The 26,713-nt window shown below is 37.8% G+C and overlaps 2 protein-coding genes across 2 annotated transcripts in view; one reads left to right on the top strand and one right to left on the bottom strand.

The window, feature by feature from the left end:
* Window positions 1-11,366, bottom strand: part of TRAPPC3L (trafficking protein particle complex subunit 3L) — a 39,211-nt gene extending 27,845 nt beyond the window's left edge. Inside the window, exons 1-3 of the mRNA XM_055535111.1 lie at window positions 11,325-11,366; window positions 7,406-7,503; window positions 4,319-4,418 (exon numbers count right to left, since the gene is read on the bottom strand). Of these exons, the coding sequence (XP_055391086.1) occupies window positions 4,319-4,418; window positions 7,406-7,503; window positions 11,325-11,366 (240 nt within the window). The remainder of the gene's footprint in view (window positions 1-4,318; window positions 4,419-7,405; window positions 7,504-11,324) is intronic.
* A 9,776-nt stretch (window positions 11,367-21,142) lies between these two features.
* Window positions 21,143-26,444, top strand: CALHM4 (calcium homeostasis modulator family member 4). Its single transcript, XM_055591467.1, has 2 exons — window positions 21,143-21,700; window positions 26,058-26,444. The coding sequence occupies exons 1-2, from the start codon at window positions 21,143-21,145 to the stop codon at window positions 26,442-26,444; spliced, it is 945 nt and encodes a 314-aa protein (XP_055447442.1).
* Window positions 26,445-26,713: the final 269 nt, after the last annotated feature.

Here is a 26,713-nt window from a genome sequence, read left to right as displayed (position 1 = left end):
GGCACTCAGCTTTCTTTATAGTCCAACTCTCACATCCATACATGACTACCGGAAAAACCATAACTTTGACTAGATGGACCTTTGTTGGCAAGGTAATGTCTCTGCTTTTTAATAAGCTAAGTTGATAAAGACTGTCAAAAGAATTTGTCAGCAGCCTAGTGACAGAGTGACAATCTGTTGTGTGGAGAAGATGAAGAAAGCTAGAGAGGGGGAAATGTTATTAGTATCCAAAGTCAAATAGTTGTCCCCTCTCAGAGGCAGAGGCATAAAGTCAGGAGACCTGTTCCTACGTGCAGTCTTTCACTAACCAGCTCTTCGGAGAATCACTTCACTCATATGGGCATAGATTTCTTCATCTGGTCAATTTCCTTCAAATGCATCCTCTTTCTCTTTCCTGGTTTGGAGCCAGGACAACAATCATGAATTCTGTGGAAGCCATGACATGTCAGTATACAGTAGGTACTCGGGAAGAATGATGGCGGTGTTCTGTTCAAATGCGTGGTCTGAGAGGGCAGCCAAACGGAAGTCTCACCATTAGGTTCTGTTCCCGATTGTGCTGTGCCCCACGGCAGCACGTGACTAGGTGAACTCCCTCTGACCTTGCCCCACTTCTCTATAACACCAGCTCTGGAACATTTTACACTTGCCTCCTCCAGGAGAGTTTACAAGGGCTAATGAGATAATGCTACGGAAAGCCAAACCTTTTAACAAAAGCTACTAATTATAAGCAAAGCATCAGTGGCTGAGTATAAAGTCTGACCCATCATCTGTGTTAAAATGCTCTTGAACTGGGTGACATCATCCCCACATGTAAAAGAACACTTTGCTGGGGAGGTGGAAATGATCAAGAGGGAGGAAATCAGGTCTTTGAAGGCAAGGGCAAAGGCCAAGAGACAGCCTCTCTGCACAAGAGAAGGGCGAGGTCCTTCTTATTCTTCATTAATAAGGAATCTTGTATGGGAGTGAAAGTGGATTTTTTTCCCAATCACTGAGGATAGGAGGGGCTGACAAGAATTTACATGACATTGGAAAGACCAAAAAGACATAAAATGTTTAGAGAAGAGATATTTGGAAAGTGATGTTGCACATGTTCTTAGTTTTATATCAAACAGACTTGTTTCTTTTAAGTCTTTTTTTACAACAGACCTCTAGAACTTACTTTTTTGGTGGGGGCTGCATGGCATAGCACATGAGATCTTAGTTGCCCAACCAGGGATCAAACCTACATTGGAAGCATCGAGTCTTAACCACTGGACCATCAGAGAAGTCTCATAGAGCTCATTCATCTTGCTTGACTGAAACTTTATGCCTGTTGATTAGCGATTCCTTATTTCTCCCTTCCCTCAGCTGCTGGCAACCATCATTCTACTCTTTGATTCTGTGAATTTGACTATTTTAGATAATTCATATAAGTGGAATCATACCAGATTTGTCATTCTGTAATTGACTTCAACCATGTTGTTGCATATTGCAGAATGTCCTTCTTTTTAAAGACTGAATAGTATGCTATTGTAGTATTGATCACCTTATCTATTCATCAGTCAATCAACTTTCGGGTTGTTTCCTAGAGTACAGGAGTGCTAGTATCTTTTCCAGACCCTGATTTCAATTCTTTCTGGTACATATCCAGAAGAGGCATGGTAGGTCATATGGTAATTGCATTTTTTAATGTTTTAAGGAACTTCCTTACTATTTTCCACAGTGGCTGCATTTTGTATTCCCACTGACAGTATGCAAGGGTTCCAATTTCTGAGCATCTTCAGCAACATTAAAAAAACCACCAGCCATTTTGGCAGTTGTGAGGTTATATCTTATTGTGGTTTTGGTTTGCATTTTCCTGACAGTGACTGTTTTCATATACCTCTTGGCCATTTGTATATTTTCTTTGGAGAAATGTCTACTTAGGTCCTTAACCTATTTCTTAATTAGGTTATTAGTTTGGTTTATTCTTTTTAATTAGAGTTATAGAAATTTCTAATGTATTTTGGAGATTAATTCCTTATCGCATAGGTGGTTTCAAATATTTGCTCTAATTCCATAGGTTATCTTTACACTCTGTTGATTGCTTTCTGTGCAGAACCTTTTTAGTTTGGTGTAATCTCACCTGCTTATTTTGCTTTCGTTGCCTGTGCTGTTGATGTCGTATCCATGAAATCACCAATGTCGTGAGACTTTCCCCTATAGTCTGTTTCAGGAGTTTTAGAGTTTGGGATTTTATGGTTTTTTAAATCCATTTTGAGTTGGTTTTGTGTATGGTATAAGATAAGGGTCCAAGTTCATTGTTCTGTGCTTTCTCAGCACCATTTGTTGAAGAGGTTGTGCTTTTTCCATTGCCTTACTCAATAGTGAAAACTAAGGGCTTGTCTTCTAAGATCAGGAACCAGGTAGGGCTGCCTGCTCTTACTATTTCAACTTGACATAGTACTGGAAATCACAGTAAAAATGATTAGGCAATAAAAAGAAAGAAAACACACCCCAATTGGATAAGAAGTAAAACTCTCTTTTTGCAGATGATATGATCTTATACATAAAAATCCTAACAATCATACAAAAAACTGTTAGAACTAATACATAATTTCAGTAAGCTGCAGAATACAAAATCAACATACAAAAATCAGTACTGTTCTATACACTGACAACGAACTATCTCCCCTCAAAAATAAAAAAGAAAAAGTCCATCTATAGTAGCACTGAAAAAGGATGAAATTCCTAGGACTAAACCTAACTAAGGAGGTAAAAGACTTGTATACTGAAGACTGTAAAACATTAATGAAAAAAAATTAGATAAGACACAAAAAATAGACTTACATTTTATATTCATGGATTGGAGAAACTTGCTATTGTTAAAATGTCCATACTACCAAGCGATCTAATGATGCAATGCAATCCTTATCAAAATCCAAATGGCATTTTTTTTTACAGAAATAGAATACAACCATGCACATTTATACATTTTAAGTATTTACTTTCCATTAAAACAGCTAGTATTCTTGTAGCATTACCCATAGCAGTGATTGAGTGAAAAATTATTTCATTTTTCAAATTACTGCTTCAGTATCTTAGTTACCATCTGCAAATATGGAAAGAGAATTTTTTTAACCTGTTTAGTGGTATTATAAACTGACTACGCTAGGACTGGAAGACCTGGATTTTAATTTCAACTACATGATTCACTAGCCACAAAATAATGAAAGTAATAATAATAATATGTGAAAACATCTTTCATTTGGTTGTGTTTTTTTTGGTATAATTTTTTTCACATATACTATATTCAGTTTTTATCATATTCTTTCTGGAGCTCAAGATTTCTTCACTGTCTACCTCATGGAGATACTTTTAGAATGAAAGACAAAAAGTATGTAAAATTTCACTTAGAATCACAAAGCACTATGTCAAACCATTATCACCACTTAGATGAAGAGTCAGTATGACAACATAGAATTATATTAAGAATGGGAGAAAAGGAAAATGATATGGACTTAACTGGTCAGTTGTGTGAACTGGAGGCAGCTTACTGACTCCATCAATATCTCATGTCCATGCCTGTTTTCTAGGGCTCCCACAAACAGACAGCACCAGGTTAATAGCCATAAGACCTGCAGATTAAATGAATTTTGGCTAAGGATTCAGTTCCTAATCTTATATCCAAGAAATCTGAGCTTGTGCTGGATGATTCAAAGTTATTTCTTATATATAAGGGCTATGAAAGTTCTTAGAGCACATGCTTTTACAGGAAGCTTATTTTTTCCTCTGGGGAAAACATTGTTCTGGGAACAAAATGACTATACCAATATTCTCTGAGCTAACCAAAGGTTACCTCCTTCCGTGTGCTAAAACTGATTATGCAAAGAAATTAGTTTGGGGCGTATGTGTTATATGCACGTTAAGTTGCTTCAGTTATGTCAGACTCTGAGATCCTATATACCATAGCCCACCAGCCTCCTCTGTCCATGGGATTCTCCAGGCAAGAATACTGGAGTGGGTTGCTATCCCCTTCTCCATACCCTTATATGTGTTATAAGGCTGCCTTTTACACTGTCTTTCTGTTTACCTTCTCAAAACATTTTTCCCAGTGTGGGACATACACACCCCACAAGTGGTCAGAAAAATCAATAGATGTTTAAAAGCCTGGCAGCATTTATCTCTGGTCACAGTAGCTTTATCTCTGTGCAGAAATAAAATGCGTTTTGATCAGAATTCCTTCTCTTAGCACCTAGTAACAAAAACAGTTGAAACCCATTCAATTGGAGAAGAAAACCATCAAACAGGACCAATCAAAATTTTTCAAAACATACTGCCAAAGCTAAAATGCACTTACCTGGGCAATTATGTCTGCAATTTCTGAATAACTGTGGCATCTTCTCACACATGATCGAGCCAAAAAGTCTTCTACCAGCCGTGTTCCAATATCGTATCCCCTGTGGAGGAAGGGAAAGAGTGTCCTATGAAAATAATATTTGAGACATCAGTGAAGTCCCTCCATGTTTCAGCATGGAATCATCTGTTAGGACATTTGTAAATAAATAATAAAGTAAACCAAGTTGACAAGTCAAATGGCAATTTGGCAGGGGGGTCCTTATGACCCGGAGAAGGCAGTGGCACCCCACTCCAGTACTCTTGCCTGGAAGATCCCATGGCCGGAGAAGCCTGGTGGGCTGCAGTCCATGGGGTCGCTAAGAGTTGGACACGACTGAGCAACTTCACTTTCACTCACTGGAGAAGGAAATGGCAACCCACTCCAGTGTTCTTGCCTGGAGAATCCCAGGGACAGGGGAGCCTGGTGGGCTGCCGCCTATGGGGTCGCACAGAGTCGGACACGACTGAAGTCACTTAGCAGCAGCAGCCTTATGACCCATAGAGCACAACTCATCCAGGAAATTTTAACTAGTCTCCTTTAAGCAAAAGAGTCTGAGGAGTGAAGGCTGACCCAAACTTGACAGTGTAAATTAAAATTAAAAGAGGTTGGTGTTTGCAGCCTAATGTGTCTCATTGGCAGCTAGTTTTCTCATCACTGGCCATTATCAGAAACAGAATAAGGCTCTAGCTGACTTGGCTGCTACAGGTGTGGTACCTAGATGCTCATCTTTTCTTAGCATAGTTTCCATGGTAGGAGAGCAGGTATGTCTGGGATCGGTTCTGGAAGGAGAGGAAGAAGGGAATGGAGAAATAATTTTTTTTGTGCCATTTAGTTTTCAGCTACACTGAAGTTGGAACACTGGTTTAGTGAGAAGAACAAAAAAAGAAAAGTTCAGAAAGTTCTTTTTTTTTTTTTAATTTTAGGGAAATTAAATGTATGGGACTTGGGAGAAGGTATTTGTATTATGTGTTCACTCTACCTCACAGCAGATGGCTTGAGTGGTACCCAAAGCACAATTCTGCAAGCATTTTATTGAGATGTGATAATATATCTGAGCAGACAGATTCAACAAGACAGACCTAAAACTTTCAATCTACTTGAGGAATTATGAACTTAACAGTGGAAATAAAAGAAAGAAGATTGTTTTTGCTTACCAACTGGCACAAAATCAGTCTTTTAATGTCACAGTCCATGCCGCATGTCCATGACTAGTGAAACGATTTGAACAGGGCAACAGAAAGCTCAACAAGTCAAAAGACATCACAGTCTGTATGGGGCTATATTTGTTCCACAGGCCTTGAAAAGTGTGGGAGTGGATATTCAGTGACCAGTCCACGGGGAGAGGAAGGTGGATTTGATGTCAAAGTGATTTACTAAAAGTTATCTGTTTATATTTCTGAGTAGACAGAAATATTCAGTTTAGCTTACTTGCCTTCCAAGAAAAGTGCTTTGTGATTCTAGGCAGGAAGTTCACGTTGAAAAGACTTTTAAAAAATAGAAACTATAGAAATAGTTGGACCAGGATTTTAGAAAAAAACGTTTCCAGTGTTTTCTATATTATGCATATCTGCAGGCTCAGCTGCTAGGACAGGTAATGGAAAGGCAGAATGTTGTAGTCATTGTAGTATATATCTTGCTTTGGTCAAACGGTATATTTCTGCAAAGCAGATATTTTATATATCAAATTAAAAATGTAAGATGCTGTCAGCAGAAGCTATTAAAGAAATCCAAATGCGAATTATTGTTTTTCTTATGGCAAGGCCTTTCTACAGCCTCTCAAAATGCATTCTTTAAATAATATTTCATTCATGTTTATTAAAATACGCACCCAAGTAGCTACCCATAGGTATTTTTGGGGGGGGGGAGTGTCAAATAAATGAGTGTCTTCATTTTATGCTGCTGTTCTGCAAAACACTGGAAATTTAACAAGTTAAATAATCTGACTTCTGAAAATATTTTATCATGTGTTTAAGAGTGACCTAAATATAAAATAGCTTAAAAAGCTACCACTGTTACAGACAATTTAGCTGAGGAAGTCCTCCTGACTAATTAAGAAATTTTTTAAAAGAATATGTGGACCAAAATGAACAGAACTTATAACAATGAAAGAGAACTTTCTGATAGAAAAAGGATAAGCATATAGAAAGGGAGGAAAGCAAGAGCTCACAAAAAAATCTTTCAAGCTTTTCTTAATGTCTTTTTTCTGTATTTCAATCAAGAATATAATGAGTGTTTTAAAAGAGGTCCAAAATGCTCATCTACACTAAATTTCCTCTTCAAACTTTCTAATGGAACCTTCTAACTAGTACAAATTTTCCAGTCATTGCTGTTAGAAACCTTTTAAGGATCCATAATTAAGAGATTCAAGTATATTTATAGATGTTTTATTGTTAAGCAGTAATGTAATAATCATATAATTGTTCTGAAAATTAAAGGCTGAATTAGTGTAGGAGAAACGTCTATTAATAAAGGAGAATGGACTTTTATTTTAAAAGGAAGGAATGAGTTCTTTATTTAATGTGTTTTTAAGTAAAACAGAGTAATGTTAAAAGTGTTCAGATAATAAGCACACTATGTAAGAAACAGTAAATCTCCCTTCTACCCATAATCTCCTGCCCTTCCCCCCAGTTCTCTCAGGCAACTACTATTAGCAGTTTTTTCACAGATCCTTCCATAGATAGTCTATGCTTACATAAACACACATTTACATTGGAAGAAATTATGCTAGAACAGAAGACTTGAAAAGAAATGTGATGACCCACCGTATTCTTTAAAGAGCAATTTCAGTTTTACCACGTCATTTGCTTACAGAACACTAGCAAATAAATGATTTCTAATAAAAAAGAAAGTGTCACATGATTGATATTCTTGGAATAAAAGCCCCTTCTTATTGCTTTAGGCTTTATGGCAACTTAAATGGCAGTTATTAGAAATTATGTTCCTCTCTAGATGGGATTTGTTGAAATAGAAGAGCAGCTAACATGGAGCAAGACAAGTCAAAAGAGGAAGACCAACTACATTCCACAAGAATAAAAGACGTCTACTCACATTGTATCTAAATATTTATTCACATCTTCATCTTTTTCATAATCCTTACAGAGTTGGGCAACCAGAGCTCCATAGGTGAGGACAAAGAGATCTTTATTCTGGGGAAAAAGAGATAGCTTTATGTTATTGGCAAAGTTATGGGAAATATACTACTGGTCCTTTATAAAAAGTTTTCTAGCCAGAAGCAGCCTTTGAGATCATCTGTTCCTTTCTTCCATCCCCTTCCCCACTAAGTGTGTGTGCTCAGTTGTGTCTGACGACTGCAGTAATTTTCACTCTTGAGAACAAATTGTACCCATATTTGGATACTTTGCTGGGGGAAAAAGAGCTCTGAAATTAATTTCTTAACATGCGAACATCTTTCTATGCATTTGTTTATACAACTTACAATATGTTTTCATGGAGGAAGTTTTTTAAAATGCTAATTGCTAATATAAATTCTTATTGTTCTAGAATGGCCTTTGGTATATTTTGACCATGTTTTCACTTGGAAGGAAAAATTGGGTGAGAAGTCTCATGAGTCTGCACAATCCCTAATACGTTTCAGATCTGCTAAGGAGACCATCAGGCTGAATCCAACTATAGCAACAAATTTAGAGTTTTTCTTTATACTTAGAGAAAAAAGGAGAATTTTTCCTTTTCTTATAGATCTCTAAAATATGTAATATTTTTCAGAATAAATTAAAAATGAAAAGTAAAACTGAGAATAAATTTGGTTTAGTTTACCAAAGATATGTTGAAAATATGGAAAAAAGAAAACACAAAGTTTAATCAATCCCTTTTAAAAAGTTTTTTTGGTTCACTGCAGAACTATTTACAACAGGTAGGACATAGAAGCAACCTAGATATCCATCAACAGATGAATGGATAAAGAAGATGTAGTACGGACATACGATGGAATATTATTCAGCCATAAAAAGGAAAGAATTTGAGTCAGTTGCAGTGAGGTGGATGAACCTAGAGCCTGTTTAGAGGGTGAAGTAAGTCAAAAAGAGAAAAACAAATATTGTACATTAATGCATATATATGGAACCTAGAAAAATTGTACTGATGAACCTATTTGGATGGAGGGATTGGAGACATAGACATAGAGAACAGACTTGTGAAGACAGTGGAGGAAGGAGAGGGTGGGACAAATTAAGAAAGTCAAGAATATCGAAGTGGGTTGCCATGCCTCCTCCAGGGGAACTTCCCAACCCATGAACTGAACTAGAGTCTCCCGCATTGCAGGTGGATTCTTTACCAGCTGATCTACCAGGGAAGCCCCATATATACACTATCATGTGTTAAAAAGATAGCTAGTGGGAAGCTGCTGTATAGCACAGTGGCCCCAGCCTGGCTCTCTGTGATGACCTAGAGGGGTGGATAGAGGGGTGGGAGGTAGGCTCAAGAGAGTGGGGGATATATGTATAATTATGACCGACTCACGTTGTATGGCAGAAACCAACACAACATTATAAAGCAATTATCCTCCAATTAAAAAAAAAGTTTCTTTGTTTTGTATCTGCTATTGAAAACAAAGAAATAGAAGAAGATATCTGAGATAATTTACTACAATTCCCTCAATCTTTTAGAGCAGGGAATGAGGCCTCAGGAGGAATGAGTTACTCGCCCAACTGGCCATGATTGGCAGAGCCCAGGTGGAGTCTGAGACTGCAGGCTCCTCTCTGCTGTAGCAATTTTCTTTGAGGTGCACAAAAGAAGGCACTGCCTGGAGTAGAGGTGAGTGGGAGAGGGAGGTAGGAAGGGGTACCATTGTTAAAAATAATCTTATTTTGTGCATAATCTTATATTTTCATGAAAGATCAAATATGGATTCCAGGTTAGAAGAGGTGTTTTTACCTACAGGCTCAGGTATCTTGTGTAGCACAATATGGAGGGAAAGATAAGGCCTGATAATATGTATTCAATTATTTTTTCTTAAATAAGAAGTAGAAATGACTCAGAAAACCAATAAAATAGTTTATTCAACCAAGTGACTTCTTTGAAACATTATATGATATTGATCCAAATGCTTCCAAAATTGACCCAATACCACCAATGTCCATTCTCTTATGAATAGGTTTATATCACGATAAATATGTTTCTTTAATTGGGTAGAATATTTATTATAACTTTGTAAATTTTAAATTATAATTTAATTATAATTTAAATTTTAAAATTTAAATTATAAATGATAAATCAAAAGAATCCAAATAGTATATGGTGCATAGGGACAAAACTTCTGTTGAAAAGCTAAATCAAAATGTCATAAACATGTGTAGAATATACATTAAATACATTAATTGACATTAAGCACTAATGTACACACGTCAGGCATAGGAAAAAATGAGTACATTAATATTTCTAGTAGGAAACCAATGATGTAAAGCATGTGATTTAAACAAAAATATTTGTTAAGCAAACCACTGAAGGGTCATCATGTATTCAGTTTTAATTCCGTTCTTATTTAAACCTTCCAAGAACCTAATCATAAATCACAAGAACTGCCTGTAAATTATACAGAAAATATCTGCCTTACATATAAGGAGCTACAGCAGAAGATAAATCACTGTTAAAAGCCAATATGACAGTGTAAGAATAAGCCAAGTTGAAGGGGAGATAGAAATGAATGAATGTGGTTGTTGCTGCCAGCAGTAAAACAAAAGAATTTGAAAAATAGAGAACAGGAGATAAAATTATACCTATCTATGTGCCATACCTTCAACATTGTGCCCATTTATAATTAAGGCTAAACTGAAAAAAAAGCATGTTCTTTTCTTTCCTCTCTCTCTCTGGTGGGTGGATACTAACTATGTTTTACTTCTAGCTGAGTTTCAAGCTTGGTGCCCATAAAGGCCAGTGTTCTTCATTTTGTTTCATGGTCAAAGACTGTATCTTGAAACACATGTCCAGAAGGGTCTCAGATTGATCACAAGAGAAATCAACATAAATTTATCATCACAGTTTTGAAAACATAAAAATCAATATTTTTTTACATAAAAAATAGAACACCATTAATTATTTCAGGAGGTTTTGGATATATCAAGATAAAAATGTGTTTTAACTTATATATAAATTAAGTGACTTAGGTATAATATGAAGCACGTACAATATTTTTCAGCATTTGAGGAGTCCCATAAAAAAATGAAGATTCCAGACTGGCATCTACAGCCGTTTCCAACTGGGGTATGCGTGGGTTAGTCATACAATCCTAAGTATTCATGCCCAGAGTTACTTTTATGTAATGCCCTTGAGTCTGCTGAAATAATTAACAGAGTTTTAAACTTAATGATGAATTTTAACATCTGTAACTTCTGAATACCTCTAAACCATAATAAAAGAGAGTTAAAGAACAACACTTATCCAAATCTAATCCTCAAATAGTTTTAAAAATAACTCTGAACTTGGAATATACAGGAAAGATAAGAGCCCACACCAAGTCACAATAATAATCATATTTAAGACTAGAAAATATAGTTTAAAGGCAATCTTTTTAGTATTGAGTTTTTGATAACCTATTCCTACTTAATGTAATATATAATCATCTATTTTGTATATGTTTCATTTCCTATTTCATGAAGTATGAAATACAACCAGTTACAAGTATGAAATACAAAGAACTGCTTAATCTTTTTACTTTTACTATTAGAGATAGAAGAAAAATTTGACACTTCTGTAGATATAATTAGTCAGAAAAGAAGACTTTTTAAAATATGTATAAAGAATTGATTATTCTCTCACAGTATGTAAAAGATCATTGTAACTATTCCCAGAAGTGTCATTTATGTTTCTCTCCACAAAACACTTCCTTTGCTCCACTGAAAAAGTCTACTTAATAGCATCACCTTTCAAAATAATTCAGAAATCACTTGGGAAAACATTTTCTCTAAAGCAGGAAAAAAAAATCTCTGAGAATATATTTATAAAGAGATCTTACTATTTTACGGTATTCTGGTCTTCTGTGTGCAGGACGAGACATTGTGCCTGGCAGGTGACGAAAGTTTACCGATCTTTGTCTTTTCGTATTGCTTCTGTAGTTCCTCCTTGCTCTGAGACACGGGTGCTACTTTTGCACTCTACTGCTTTTGCTCTCTGATGAACTGGAGAGGAAAAGAATCGCAAATAGGACTGTCTTATAGCCAAGTACAGTGCCAGCAATCAAATACTGCTTCACTTGTAGGGACGAGTTGTAAACTAAAGACATAAAAGCTGAGAGTGAAAAGTCAGACCAGAAGCACCAGCTACTGAGAATTCTTTGGCCCAAGGGAGTATAAGAGTGGTGTTTTGATCTCATGCCAAAGCATTGTTTTAAAATCACAAACATAAACCTTCACAATCCAAGATAGATCTAAATGTTAGCATTATTCAGTCTTTGTATTGATTGTTGTGTGGATTCGAGAAAGGATCAGCAATTTATAGACACTAAATCCTGGATTCAAACCTAATCGACAACTCTAATGGGTTTCATTTTATCCCCCAAATAATAAGTATGAAAGATCCCCACTTAGTGTGATTACAAATCCAAATTTGGTAACTTTTTCTTTTTCATAAGCAGCCATTTAAGGTGTGATAGAATTCGGGTGATAATATTTTCTTACAAAACTGTTGGTCAAAATGCATGTTCTACAGGTTAATAATGTATAATGATTCTGGCAGAGAAAACAAGCCCTTAGCTTTCTTTCGAAAGTACCTAATATATTAGCTATTGAAGGCTGTTTTATTTATGCAGAAGTAGAGATACCTCAAGTTAAAAACAAGAAACCTTCTCATCTTGACAACTGCAGGGTTCAGAGGATCAAAACTCTTCCAGAAATAGAAGCATAAAATTCAATTTGAGAAAGTAGTTCCCCATTTCTTACCGCCTGAGTCGATTAGCCTTATGTGTTCTGGAAAATTCTTGCTATATAGTGACAGACTACTGACTACTTTGGAGAACAGTGTGACGTAGTTCTAAGAGCCTAGGAGGCTTTGGAAGGCGAGGCTTAGCTGCGCTTCTACCATTTACTGGCTGTGTCACCATGGGCCAGGCATTTGATTGCTATTTGGATCTGTTTTCACATCTGGAAAATGGCAATAACTGTGCCCACCTCACAGAAGAGTTGTATCAAGGAGATGATGTGTGCTACAAACCAACTCTTGGCGACCCCATGGGCTGTAGCCCACCAGGCTCCTCTGTCCATGGGATTCTCCAGGCAAGAATACTGGAGTGGACTGCCATTTCCTTCTCCATTATCATGTGCTATACAAACATGAATTAGTGTAGATGGTTTTCGTAGGTGATGTATCAACTGGAATGCTGCAATACTGAAGGCATTTCTATTAGTGCTTTTCTTCCAGGATACCATTATCAGGAAGAGCAGTTTTGCTGGGTTGGGAAGTGTGGGACTTTTCAGTAGCAGATTTTAATAACATCTTATGTTTATATAAACTGCACAGTTTACAACCTGTTTTTCATTTTCTTTGGTGGTGGTGGTTGTCATTAAGTCGTGTCTGACTCTTGTGACCCCATGGACTATAGCCTGCCAGACTCCTCTATCCTTGTGATTTCCCAGGCAAGAATACTGGAGTGGATTGCCATTTCCTTCTACAGGGGATCTTCCGACCTAGGAATTGAACTCACATCTCCTGTGTCTCCTGCATTGGCACACTAAGCCATTTGGTCTCATTTTAATTTAATTACACCCTTGAAGTATTCAGTACTGTAATCATGACCATTTTAAAGGGTAGAAATCTAAAAGTCAGAGCTTAAGAAATTTGTTGAAGGTTAGCTGGAGAGTTAAGAAATTTGTTCAAGATTAGCTGATACTGAAGCTGAAGCTCCAATATTTTGGCTACCTGATGTGACGAGCTGACTCATTAGAAAAGACTCTGATGCTGGAAAAGACTGAAAGCAGGAGAAGGGGATGACAGAGAATGAGATGGTTGGATGGCATTACCGACTCAATGCACATGGGTTTGAGCACGCTCTGGGAGCTGGTGATGGACAAGGAAGCCTGGCGTGCTGCAGTCCATATGGTCACAAAGAGTCAGACACGACTGAGTGACTGAACAACAAGCTGGAAAGTGGATAACAAAGAGGAATTTGCACTAAATCTGCTGACTCCAAATCAGCAATGTCTTTTTTTATTTCCACTGCTCATATGCTACTTACGTTAGAGCAAAATATTTTAGAGGTCAACTCACAAAATCTCAGAAGGTATGCTGACAGTATATTGCAGGGCCCAATTTGGGGATAATTCTGGGTTCTAGATGAAAGATCCAGAGAAAAACAGAAAAGGTCTGTGTACTTGGTGGGAGGCAAATTATGATACAGGAACTGATTTCACTAAACCAATGCTGTGGTGACATCAGGGCCGCTGTGAGAATCCAGGACATCCTAGATTCATCAGAAAAAGCCAGGGCTTCCCTAGTGATCCAGTGGATAAGAATCCACCTACCAATGAAGGGCACTCAGGTTCAATCCCTGGTCTGGAAAGATTCCAGATGCCAAGGAGCAACTAAAGCCTATGTGCTACAATTCCCCCAATCCCCGCCGCCCATCACCTCCACCCCCAGAGGATGCTCCACACAAGAGAAGCCGCCATAAAGGGAACCCACTGAAAAGAAGAGTAGCCCCTGCTTGCAGAAACTGGAGAAAGCCCGTGAGCAGCGATGAAGACCCAGAGCAACTAAAAATAAAGAAAGAAAGAAAGAAAACCCCAGCTCTTTCCCAGATGGTTGGGTCTCCCCCGTCTCCCTCCCCTGCAGCCAGGACCACGGGGCTTAAGATAGGAGCCCCTGCCTGGCGGGCCTGTGCAAAAACACAACTGACTCAAGCACAGCTCTGGTGTTCAGACCATGAAATCTACTTGCCTTTAGTAGCTCTTCTGATCGGAGCGAGCCTTGCATTCCCCAGGCTCTTTCTTTTTTATGTAAAACCATCCTTCACTTAAATAGAGAGGGAGGCACAGAGATTGTGTTTCAAACAGGTTGTTGTTGTTTAGTCCCTAAGTCGGCTCAGACTCTTTGACGACCCCCTGGACTGTATGATTTTACTTTTCTGCCTTGGCAGCAAATTAGGAAGATGAATCATTTCAAAATAATGCAGGAGAGGAAAGTTTCCCTCTTTCGTTAAGTATTTTTTCTGTAACTGAGGACTGAATTTGGAGCCTGGGTTGGAAAAATGACACATTCATCAATCTCATCTTATCTGCACAGCAGCCAATCACCACAAGTAAGTGGTGAACTTACTTGTTCACCAAGTAAGGCCACCCCCTATACGGGCCTTTGAAGAATTCCCCGGGCAGCTGAGTCGAGAACTGAGGAGATGCAAAGAGGAGGACACCTACTGATTTGTCAGCAGAATGTTTACTATCTGAGCTCATCCACAAACTCTCAGACAAGGCAAAGCCACTTCCAAATACTATAACATCTGGTCCGGGGGCTTGTTATCTTTTTGCAGCTTCTTTTTCTATTTAAGCCTGCTTCTGGTGTTTAAGTGAATTTCTTTATGTAAAATCAGTGTTAATTTGCTCAGCATCCCTACGCCTCTGAGAACAGCGCTGTCTCTCAGACCTGATTCCCCACACCGGTGTTACCAGTGTGTGCTCTGTGAATGAGCTAGGGTATTCCTGCCAAGGGGTAGATGCTTTACGTTGGCTAGACCGGCAATGGGATTCCCTGTGGCTTAGATGGTAAAGAATCTGCCTGCAATGCAGGAGACCTGGGTTCGATCCCTGGGTTGAAAAGATACCCTGGAGAAGGAAATGGCAATCCACTGCAATATTCTTGCCTGGAGAATCCCATGGACAGAAGAGCTGGGCAGGCTACAGTCCATGGGGTCGCAAAGAGTCAGACATGACTGAAACGTTAACACATTCACTTTCATTCAGACAGGCAACAGCAGACTAACAAGGACACCATTTGGCTATAAAGCCCCAAAGAAAATTATTATCCATGGATGTGACCATTCATGATCATTGACAAGGTATGTGCTGGTACTGCAGACAGAGTCAGTTCTTTCAATAGTAAATGCAAATAAATATTTAAGAATCTGTAATCAACACATTTCTTTACAGCAAGTCTTTGACTCTTCAATAATGACTTCTAATCAATGTTCCTTGAAAGAGTGGCCTACAATTTCCTTCTCCACTTTCTTACCATATAGTCTATTAAATGGAGTTTTAAAACATTATATTATAAACATAAGGAAGATGTAGTACTTACTACCAAGCTCTACTGAACAAGTTGCTATATATAATTCAGTTTTTGTTTTAAGCATTAAAGCAATACTGATACAGTTGAAATATTCTGTACCCTTCTTAATCTTATTCTTTCCTCCTCAGTGGTCACCACTACTGAAACTTGATATTTGTTATTTCTGTACATGTTTCTAAATTCTACAGATGTCAGTAACCACAAAGAATATATAATATTATTTTATTTTAAAACTTACAGAATGTAACATGCTGCAGGTATCATACAGCTTGCATTCTGAAAAATTATTGAAGCTTTATCTCTATTCATACCATTCATTCTAGTTTACTTATTTTTCACAGAGGCTCAGCAAACTTCTTCTATAAAAGGCTGGATAGTAAACATTTTCAGTTTTAAGGCCACACAGACTCTTGTCACAAACTACTCAACTCTGCTCAGGTGGTGGGAAAGCAGCTAGACAATTAGGAACCAGTGTGGATACGTGCTAATAAAACTTTATAAACACTCAGATTTGGATTTCACGTAGTTTTCACACGTCACAAAATACTGAAAAAAATTCAAACCATTAAAAAAAATTATTATTGGTTTAAAAGCTTACAAAGCAGGCAGTGGGTCAGTTTGGTCCCTGAATTATATATAGGTTGCCAACTCCTACTCTATAGTGTTCTTTTACCATGGTTTCTCAACTTGTTTCCTTGTTATTAGACATTAATGCTGAAATTTCCTTTGTGATCTTGTGTATGATCAGTATGTTTTAGCAAGTGATTTATAGAGAACTTATAAAAATAGTGCATTCTCTATTTTTAGGGTATGGAATACTAGATGTTAGACAAAGCTCACTAATTTTGTTCTTCCATATCTTTTATATCCTTTCAATGTTTATCTCCTAATGTTTATTTGATCACTTCTAATATGTTAAAAATCTCTTTGATTATAAGAATTTCTCCTTATAATTTGATATTTTTGCTTTATATATTTCAGTAATACAGTCATAGACAAGTTGATGACTGTCATATCTCATAATGGATCATTCCTTTCTTATGATTGAGTCTTCAAAATTAGCCCTTTTAACACTTTTTTGCCTTTAGCTCACTTTTACAAGCAACAGTTAGAACTGGACATGGAACAACAGACTGGTTCCAAATAGGAAAAGGAGTATGTCAAGGCTGTATATTGTCACCCTGCTTATTTAACTTCTATGCAGAGTACATCATGAGAAATGCTGGGCTGGAAGAAGCACAAGCTGGAATCAAGTTTGCTGGGAGAAATATCAATAACCTCAGATATGCAGATGACATCACCCTTATGGCAGAAAGTGAAGAGGAACTAAAAAGCCTCTTGATGAAGGTGAAAGAGGAGAGTGAAAAAGTTGGCTTAAAACTCAACATTCAGAAAACGAAGATCATGGCATCTGGTCCCATCACTTCATGGCAAATAGATGGGGAAACAGTGGAAACAGTGTCAGACTTTATTTTGGGGGGCTCCAAAATCACTGCAGATGGTGACTGCAGCCATGAGATTAAAAGACGCTTACTCCTTGGAAGGAAAATTATGACCAACCTAGACAGCATATTGAAAAGCAGAGACATTACTTTGCCAACAAAGGTCTGTCTAGTCAAGGCTATGGTTTTTCCAGTGGTCATGTATGGATGTGAGATTTGGACTGTGAAGAAAGCTGAGCCCCGAAGAATTGATGCTTTTGAACTGTGTTGTTGGAGAAGACTCTTGAGAGTCCCTTGGACTGCAAGGAGATCCAGCCAGTCCATTCTGAAGGAGATCAGCCCTGGGATTTCTTTGGAAGGAATGATGCTAAAGCTGAAACTCCAGTAGGCTGGCCACCTCATGTGAAGAGTTGACTCATTGGAAAAGACTCTGATGCTGGGAGGGATTAGGGGCAGGAGGAGAAGAGGATGACAGAGGATGAGACGGCTGGATGGCATCACTGACTTGATAGACTTGAGTCTGAGTGAACTCCGGAAGTTGGTGATGGACAGGGAGGCCTGGTGTGCTGCAATTCATGAGGTCGCAAAGAGTCAGACACGACTGTGTGACTGAACTGAACTGAACTGAATGTTATTTCCAAGGGTATACATTTCAGCACCTTTAGTTTTCAAGCTTTGTGTGTTTTAGGGGTGTCACTTGTGAGTGGCATGACTCTATTTTTTAATCTCTGTAGATGCATTTACCCCAGCTCTGGTGTGGTAGTTAAAGGCATGTGCCAAACCACCTGAGTCCTGGTCCTGGCCCTTTCCCTCATCTCTGCATGGCCCTGTGCAATTTCCTTTATCTCTCCACAGTACACTTTTCTCATCTGTAAAGAAGCTGAGGATAATATTAGTACCTCATCATAGGATTATTATGGAAATTAAATAAGATAATGTTCTTACCTGGCATGTAGTGAGCACTCAATAATTGTTAGCTATTTTAAAATGTTGTATGTGTGATTATTGTATGTGTTTGGTCTCATATCTACCATTATTTTCTGTTTTCTGATTACCATCCTTTTTCCTCTATTTACTATTTCTTTTCCTATCATTAGTCTTTTTTTATTTCCCTTTTTTCTGAGTGATCTATGCACTGTGTTTCTATTGTTTAATAATTATACTTAAGATTGTTACTGCTTTATTAAGACGTAAGTGATTTTGCAGTTTGATGAGTTTTGACATATGTATACACCCCTGAAGCCATCAAATTAATCACCATAATTAATATATCCATCACTCCGGTTTTATAACTGTGTTTTCTTTGATTTTTTGTCTAATTTGCATCCATTAACTGCACAGCCAATTTAACAGCTAAATAGTTTGTATCTCCTGCGTGACCCAGAGTCCGTACTCCGACCCACCTTCTTATCTAACTCTCATACACCAAGCCAATATTTCCTCTGCTGTTAATCAACCCAGGACCACGTATCAGACAAATAGCAACATCCCCCATGCCCTGAAGGCCACCAGAATCATTTAAATTAGCCAGTTCTAAGCTCTTTCCCTTCACCTGCCTTGACTTTCCCACAGAAACCCCAGGGAACGCTCTGGCTTCGGCTTCCCCTCCTCCTTTTCTGCCTCCAGCCCAACCTGGTGCTTCCCCAAGTGGCCCTGCATGGACTGGCATGCCCCTTTCTCTTGATGAATGTAAGTAATAAATTTTCCTTTTGATGGCATTGGCCTCTCTGTCATTACTCAGTCACCTCCACAAATTAAAATCGTGGTTCAAATTTATACATTCCCCCACAGTCTTCCCATGCCCCTGGCAACCCCTTTGTTCTTATTTCTTCTCCACCATTCTCTAGGTGAGCACTAGTTTGCTTTCTATCAGTAGAGGTTAATTAACACTTTCAAGGATTTTATATAAATGTCATACATTATGTATTCTTTTGCCTGAATTCTTCCCTTTATAAAATTATTTTTAATTCTTGTTTTCATTCTTGTTACTGTATATATTAATAGCTTATTCCTCATATTTTTCTGAGTAGCTTTCCCTTACATGGATATAGAACAGCCTATGGATGGCTTCTGTGTTGTTTCCAGTTTGCAGCTATTGTAAATAAAACTTGTGTCATTCATGTACAGGTTTTCGTGTGGACGTACGCTTTCATTTCTCTTGAGTAAATAACTAGGAAGTAAGTTATGTTGTATGGCAGGTATATACAGGTAACTTTTAAGGAAACTGACAATTTTCAAAAGTGATTGTTTCATTTTACATTCCTAACATGAGTGTAAGAGTGTATATGAGTTAGTTGCTCTACAATCCTTACCAACATTTGGTATGGAGTACCTTTTTAATTTTTGCCATTATATCAGATATGTAGTGATATCTTACTATAACCATGGATTATCTTATTTGTATCTTTCGAAATAAAATGTAGTTATTTATAGAAATAACTAATAAATAAAGGAACTTTTAAAATATAGTTGTACTCATCATTATTTTTTGCTCCTATGTCTTTCCTTAGAGTTTATTTTTCTCCTTGCTGAAACATATCCTTTAATAATCCTCTTAAAGAGGTTCTATGGGTGGTAAATTCCCTTAATCTCTGCGTGCTGTCTTTATTTTGCTCTATTTCAAATGATGGTTTAGCTGGTACTAAGAACTCTGAAGACATTGTCTTCTGGTCTCTATTGTTACTGATGAGAGGTGTGCTGTCAATATATTGCCACTTTTTGATAGGTTATCTATCTTTTATTTTTGACAGCTTTTAAGACTTTCTGTTTTTCACACTGTGCGGTTTTAATATGATGTGTCCAGTGTGAATTTATCTTTAGTGAAACTATTTAAAATAGACAACACTTTCCTGATGTGAGGACTTTCTTTGATTCTGCAAAATTCTCAGTTATTTCTCTTCAAATATTGTCTATTCCTTCATTTTTCCCTCCAGAACTCCTATTAGACAGGTCATGGAGTTGCTTAATCTGTTTTCTATTCCCTTCAACTGCTTTTTAAAATATACTCTTTTATTTCTTTATCTTTTTATACTGCACTTTGGGTCAGCTCCTCAGCATTATGTTTCAATTCACTGATAATATATTTAACCAAGGCCAGCTGAGATTTATTTAAGAGGAATTTGTATCTTATTCATTTTTATAAGCCAAAGCAATATGGTTTTAAAAAGCCACTCTTTAAACAAAAAGCATTTGATGATTAAATATAGACATTTTATGTGTTATCATATAATTTCTTATCTGTATGTATATAACTTTATTAATTACTCAAATATATTTTCACATAACAAATGATAGCATATTAACAAATTTGCAACTTAACTTTTAAGACAACACATTATTATATTATGTTCTGTCAACACAAACATATTTTTATGCAAAGGTAGAATGTTTTTGTTGTGATTTGACTTTATGGGTACCTAGGTCTTGATCGTCTCTTTTGGGAAAACTTTTGGAATCTATATGGAAGAACTCTGAAATTATGGATGCTCCAGACAGACCTAAATTTCTATTGTTCTAGTATTAGATAACTTCCATGATTCCTTATGCTATAATTTTATAGTAACAAAATCTTGGACTAGTACAAAGGTAAGAATGTTCTGATTTTCTTCAATACTGTATTTGCTGGTGCTAAGCATTTTGTGTCACACAAAGGAACACATAGAAAGATGGCAGCAAGTTTGCTTTGCAATCAAGTCATCCTCTTTTTAGTAGAAAGATATACTGAAGATGGAGAAGGAAATGGCACCCCACTCCAGTACTCTTGCCTGGAGAATCCCATGGACAGAGGAGCCTGGTGGGCTACAGTCCATGGGGTTGCAAAGAGTTGGGCACGACTGAGCGACCTTACTTTACTTTACTATACTGAAGAAGTTTTCCCTGTTACTCAAGCCAGATGAAACTCTCCCTCAGGTCCCTCCGGCTGTACTCTGAAGTTCATTTATTAGCTCAGGATTCACAAAGTACACAAGGAAAGATGCTAGAATCCTTTAAACATGTAAGGATGTTGGGTCGTCTGACACAACCAGTTAAACCAGTAAGATCCCATAAAATGGTTATAGCTGGTGGAGTCTAATGATCAGAAAGGGCTACGAGCTGATTTGTGAAGGAGCTTCTCAAGATGAGCCCAGCTCTCTGGGACATTGTATCTTCTCTGCAGAGAAGTGGAACATTTATCAACACTTTAATTGCTGCTTTGACTATCTGTGGGCAACAACTCTTCTCCTCTTTCACATTCAATTGTCCCTGTCAGGTTGGGAAAAATTTCTACTATGGTTCTGCTTTTCTGATCATTCCTGCCTTAATCCTTCTGGTTGCCGGCTTTGCTCTGAGAAGCCAGACGTGGACAATCACCAGTGAATACTGCTGCAGCTGTGTCCCTCAGCTCCGGAGAATCAGCCTCCTGGAGCGCAAGCTGGCTTGCCTTCGCTTCTTCAGCATCACCGGAAGGGCACTTGTTGCTCCATTAACGTGGCTGGCGATGACCCTGCTGACAGGCACGTACTACGAATGTGCAGCAAGTGAATTCGCATCTGTGGACCGTTACCGAGCGTTTGACAATATTAGTGCCGGCGAACAGCAGGAGATCCTAGCCGGGTTTCCATGCTGCAGATCAGTTCCATCCAATATGATCCCGGTCAGAGATGAAGTAGCTCTTCTACACAAATACCAGTCACAGGTAAGTTCTTGCTTTTTATTTTCAGCTCTGCTATCCTGTATTAACTGGTGCTTCCCTGGGGGCTCTATGCTAAAGAATCTGCCTGCAGTGCAGGAGATGCATGTTTGATCCCTGGGTAGGGAAGATCCCCTGGAGGAAGAAATGGCAGCCCACTCCAGTTCTTGCCTGGGAAGTCCCAAGAACAGAGGAGCCCGGCAGGCTGTAATCCATGGGGTCGCAAAAGAACTGAATAGGACTTAGCCACTGAACAACAGCAATCTCATGTTAACTACAATCATTGGAAATATTTTCCATTTCTGCTGCTTCTCATATTGTCTGATTATAGAACACAAACTGGATGCCACTCATCAGTTAGATTTCTACTGAGCGGCTGCATAAATATGGTTAGGATGTTGGGCTTTGGAGTGAGCAGACCTGCATTTGAGGCTTGCTTTACCATGTATTAACCTGCAAAACCTTAAGCAAGTTATTTAACTTATCCATGCTTCACTTTTCTCAGCTGTAAAATGGAGATATTGTTAATATGATCTGTCATATAGGGTTGGAGTGAGTAATAAACAAGTTAATGCATCTAAAGCACTCAGTACTGTGTTCAGAATCTATTATATATTAAAAACAAGGAATTTTCAGTTAAGTCTCTCAGTTGTGTCTGACTCTGCGAACCCATGGACTGCAGCACTCCAGGCTTCCCTGTCCATCACCAATGCCCAGAGATTGCTCAAACTCGTGTCCATTGAGTCAGGGATGCCATCCAACCATCTCATCTTCTGTCATCCCCTTCTCCTCCTGCCTTCAGTCTTTCCCAGTATCAGGGTCTTTTCCAATGAGTCAGTTCTTCGCATCAGGTGGCCAAACTATTGGAGTTTCAGCTTCAGCATCAGTCCTTCCAATGAATATTCAGGACTGATTTCCTTTAGGATGGGCTGGTTTGATCTCCTTGCAGTCCAAGGGACTCTCAACAGTCTTCATCAATACCACAGTTCAAAAGCATTAGTTCTTTGGCATTCGGCTTTCATTATGGTCCAACTCTCACACCCATACATGACTACTGGAAAAACCATAGCTTTGACTAGATGGACCTTTGTTGGCAAAATAATGTCTCTGCTTTTTAATATGCTGTCTAGGTTGGTCATAACTTTTCTTCAACAGGGAATTTTAGATATTGTTATTAAAAATATTATTACTAAATCCCATCTTTCTGCATGTATATTCTTAAATATGCATTCTTATATATTTAAATCACATCTAAAATTACAAGAGGCTTAATTATAATTAAAAATAAACACTGATGATAGTTGTAAATTTCGTGTCATTAGATAGGTTTGTGGGAGGGAGTGGAGTCAAGTGACGGGAAGGCCTAAACCTACTAGGTTTATATGTTGAATCTAAAGATGTAAAAGTACATTTTTGTCAGTACAGAAAGAATCATTGGTGTTCATCAGTTTCTCCCAGGGATTTGGGAGAAAAACACGTTTCAAATCACTGCAATGCCGTAAGAACAGATTCATGTTTTTTAATTTACTTTTTATTTTATATTGCAGCATAGTTGATTTACAATGTTGTGTTAGTTTCAAGTATACAACAAAGTGATTCAGTTATACATACCCGTCTATCTATGCTTTTATTGTTTTTCAGATTATTTTCCCATATAGGTTATTATTGAATATTGAGAAAAACACATTAATTTTTAAACTACTTATTGCAAAGGCCTCTCTTGACCCATCACTTTTCAGTTATTGAAATTTAAAAGTGCTGATGATATTTAGTTGAAAAAATTACTGTCAACACAACAATATTGAATTGTTATGTATGGACCAGTTGAAACAAAATTAGAAATCTTATTAAGAAAGGATTTGTCTGAACCTATTTATACTGGCCTTAAATGTCAAGCAGAGGAGCTGTGAAAAGTGAAAAAATCAGTGGGACAATTTTGATGTTAAAAAATGTTCTTGCTTTAAAAAATTAAGGTATAATACACAATGGTAAGATGTTCTTAAGGTCAAAATAAAACATCTTGTCTCATGATACACAGACTTCTGTGAAAAGACAGTTTTATAACTCTGAGTACCATGAGCAAGTGGATTTTTTGATTTAGTGACAACACCACCAATATTTGGGCTTCCCTGGTGGCTCAGACAGGAAAGAATCTGCCTGCAATGCAGGAGACCAGGGTTCGATCCCTGGGTTGGGAATATCCCCTGGAAAAGGGAATGGCAACCCCCTCCAGTATTCTTGCCTGGAGTATTCCATGTACAGAGGAGCCTGGTGGGCTACAGTCCATGGAGTCGCAGAGTTGGACACAACTAAGTGATATTTATTGACCACTAATATTTATTGAGATGCTTATCCTATAGTGTACGAATACATTATATCTTAATTCTAATCTTCATAATCCTAAGAGGTAGGTATAATCAACCCCATTTTACGGATGAGGAAACTGAAACTCAAAGAGTTTATAACTTTCATAAGTTTATAGAGCTAATAAATGGCTTATCAAGCTAGCCAAAGACCATGGGCTGTTTCTATTTGCCCTCCCACCTTCTACAGTTACCTCATACTCCAATCTCATTTGAGGAATATGTACTATCTTTCTGTCGGATAATTCTGGGTTAACCACCAGATCAAATTAAGTTTAAATCCTGTCTCTGCCTGTACCTTCTGGACATTTATTTCATCCCATTTCAATACCTTCTATACCCATGCCCAAATCATCTAACTGCAAATTGAATGATGAACCCTCCCTCTACCCCTGCTCCATGCACTGTCACCCATATAAAGTCCTTCAGTGATTTTTTACCAGCCTAAGCACAAATCCAGATTCTTGACCTGACATACAATATCCTTCAATATGTGGCCCCTGACCATTTCCCCATATGATTCCTATGACCTTGTGAATTTAACTTCTTGGGGTTTTTCCAGCTCTTCACATGCTTCTTCTTCTGACTTCTTCCCTAATTGGAATTCTCCTCAACCTCTTGCCTCTGGTGAACTTGTCTTTAATAAGTTAAGTTTGAGCCTCATCATCTCTCCTGGGAAGTGCTCCCTGACACTCTTCTCTTTAAACAAGTTCATGTGTCTTCATTGTCCTTCCTTGGGCTTTGTGTTTACACCTATCAAAACTACCCCATTTTACTTGGGGTTTACTTCTTGGCTTTATATTTTGTCTCCCTCTTTAGGCTTAAAGATTTGGAAAGAGAGACTGTATCTAAAATTATCTGGATCTGTGTCCCAGGAACCAAGCAGTATGTACAGCACATGGTGGGAGGTCAACCTCGGGCTCAGTAAATGATAGCTGATGAATTAATGGGCATCTGCGATGACCTTTCCTCAACCATGCTGGCCTCTAATAAGTTAAATCATGACATGATGAGTATCACTTTGTAGGCTTCAGCCTCTCTAGAGTGAAGCTATCTTGCTGTGCACACACTGGTGATTCCAGGCCTGTTGGTGAATCACAAGCTGTGGAACAGATCTTCACCATTTAGATTCTGGCTGCATACTGGTGGTTTTCCTAAATGTGTGCAGCCCATCTGTCTCACTCTACATAACAACCACTAAATATTGAAAAAAGAATAATGAAAAGAAAAAAAAAAGATTCTAAGCATAGAAAACAGTTATTTGTTATTTGTCAGTCTTTAAAAGTGGAAACTAAATAGTTGCAAATAAAATCTAGTTGACTTTCCTTTCAAAGTGTATTTCAAAAACCAACCATAAAACTGGCCAGCAAAAGATTATTTGAAGGGAGAGGAAGATGAAAAGGAAAACAATAGGTGGTGCACATTTAAGGGCATGAGAGTCTGCTCATTAACTTTCTTCAGTCACAAAAAAATAAAAGGAAATAGTAATTTGGGAAGAAATGTCAGTGAATACTTGCTGGAACATCATTGAGCTTGGTAGCTTATAAAACTACCATTATCTATTATATCATGATTTTCATCACTATCATTATTAAATATTTATTAAGTGTCCAAAGAAATGTATGAGCCTACGCCTGATGCTTAAACTAAAATAAAAAATGTGGTTTATGTCCCTTATGCAAAGATAATAGGCAGGTTATAATGTTTGCCACTTCCAGGACAGTATCTAGAACCCAACTCAAAATCTTTGGAAATTTCCCAAATCCAAAAATCCTTGGTAATCCCAAAGCCAAGTTGAAAATGGTTGGGCCTATATCCTGTGTCACACCTGCACCCAGGATCAAATGAATAGCACCTGTCAATATGCTAAAGACTAGAAAAGCAAATTTCTTACCCATATTTTAGTTCTCAGATTTGTGGGGATCCCTCCCATCATGGTTGTTTCTTGAATATTTAATATATTGATGCTTTCTGTTTTTCTTTTGAATAATTATGTGAAGATGCTGGGCTGGATTCTGATCACCTTGGCAACCATCACTGCCCTAGTCTCCTACTCTTTGGCGAGGTGCTGCTCACCCCTCACCTCCCTGCAGCACCGCTACTGGACCAACCACCTCCACAATGAGAGGGAGCTGTTTGAACAAGCCGCGGCACAGCATTCACGGCTCCTCATCCTGCAGCGTATAAAGAAGCTATTTGGCGTCATTCCTGGAAATGAAGATGTCAGACACATCCATATTCCTTCATGTCGGGACTGGAGAGAGATGTCAGTCCCCAGCTTTCTCTGCATGGGTAATGACGTGCAAGGTAACTACAGCTTCCTTGGAGGCAGGGTGGATGAAGATAATGAGGAAGGCAGATCAGGAGGTATTGAATTAAAACCTTAATCATAGCACCTTTCACAATTCAAATATTTTATTTTTATAAGGACAAAATTTCCATGTAATCCCTTCATCTTTTTCTCTCTCTTCTGATATTTGTTTATGTCAGTCCATCTGAAATGCTATTTCCGAAATCAATTTATCTGATCATGGTAACAATTTCTCGTTTTGAAATTTCACTGATGGTCTTGTAGTGCATATATTAGCCTGATTTTTTTTTTTTACAAATATGAAAATTGTAGTCATATCAAAATTTGGATCCTAGTTTTGTTACT

Source organism: Bubalus kerabau, chromosome 9 (assembly GCF_029407905.1).
Source record: "Bubalus kerabau isolate K-KA32 ecotype Philippines breed swamp buffalo chromosome 9, PCC_UOA_SB_1v2, whole genome shotgun sequence".
Lineage (NCBI taxonomy): Eukaryota > Metazoa > Chordata > Mammalia > Artiodactyla > Bovidae > Bubalus > Bubalus kerabau.
This window is presented reverse-complemented; position numbering and strand designations above follow the sequence as displayed.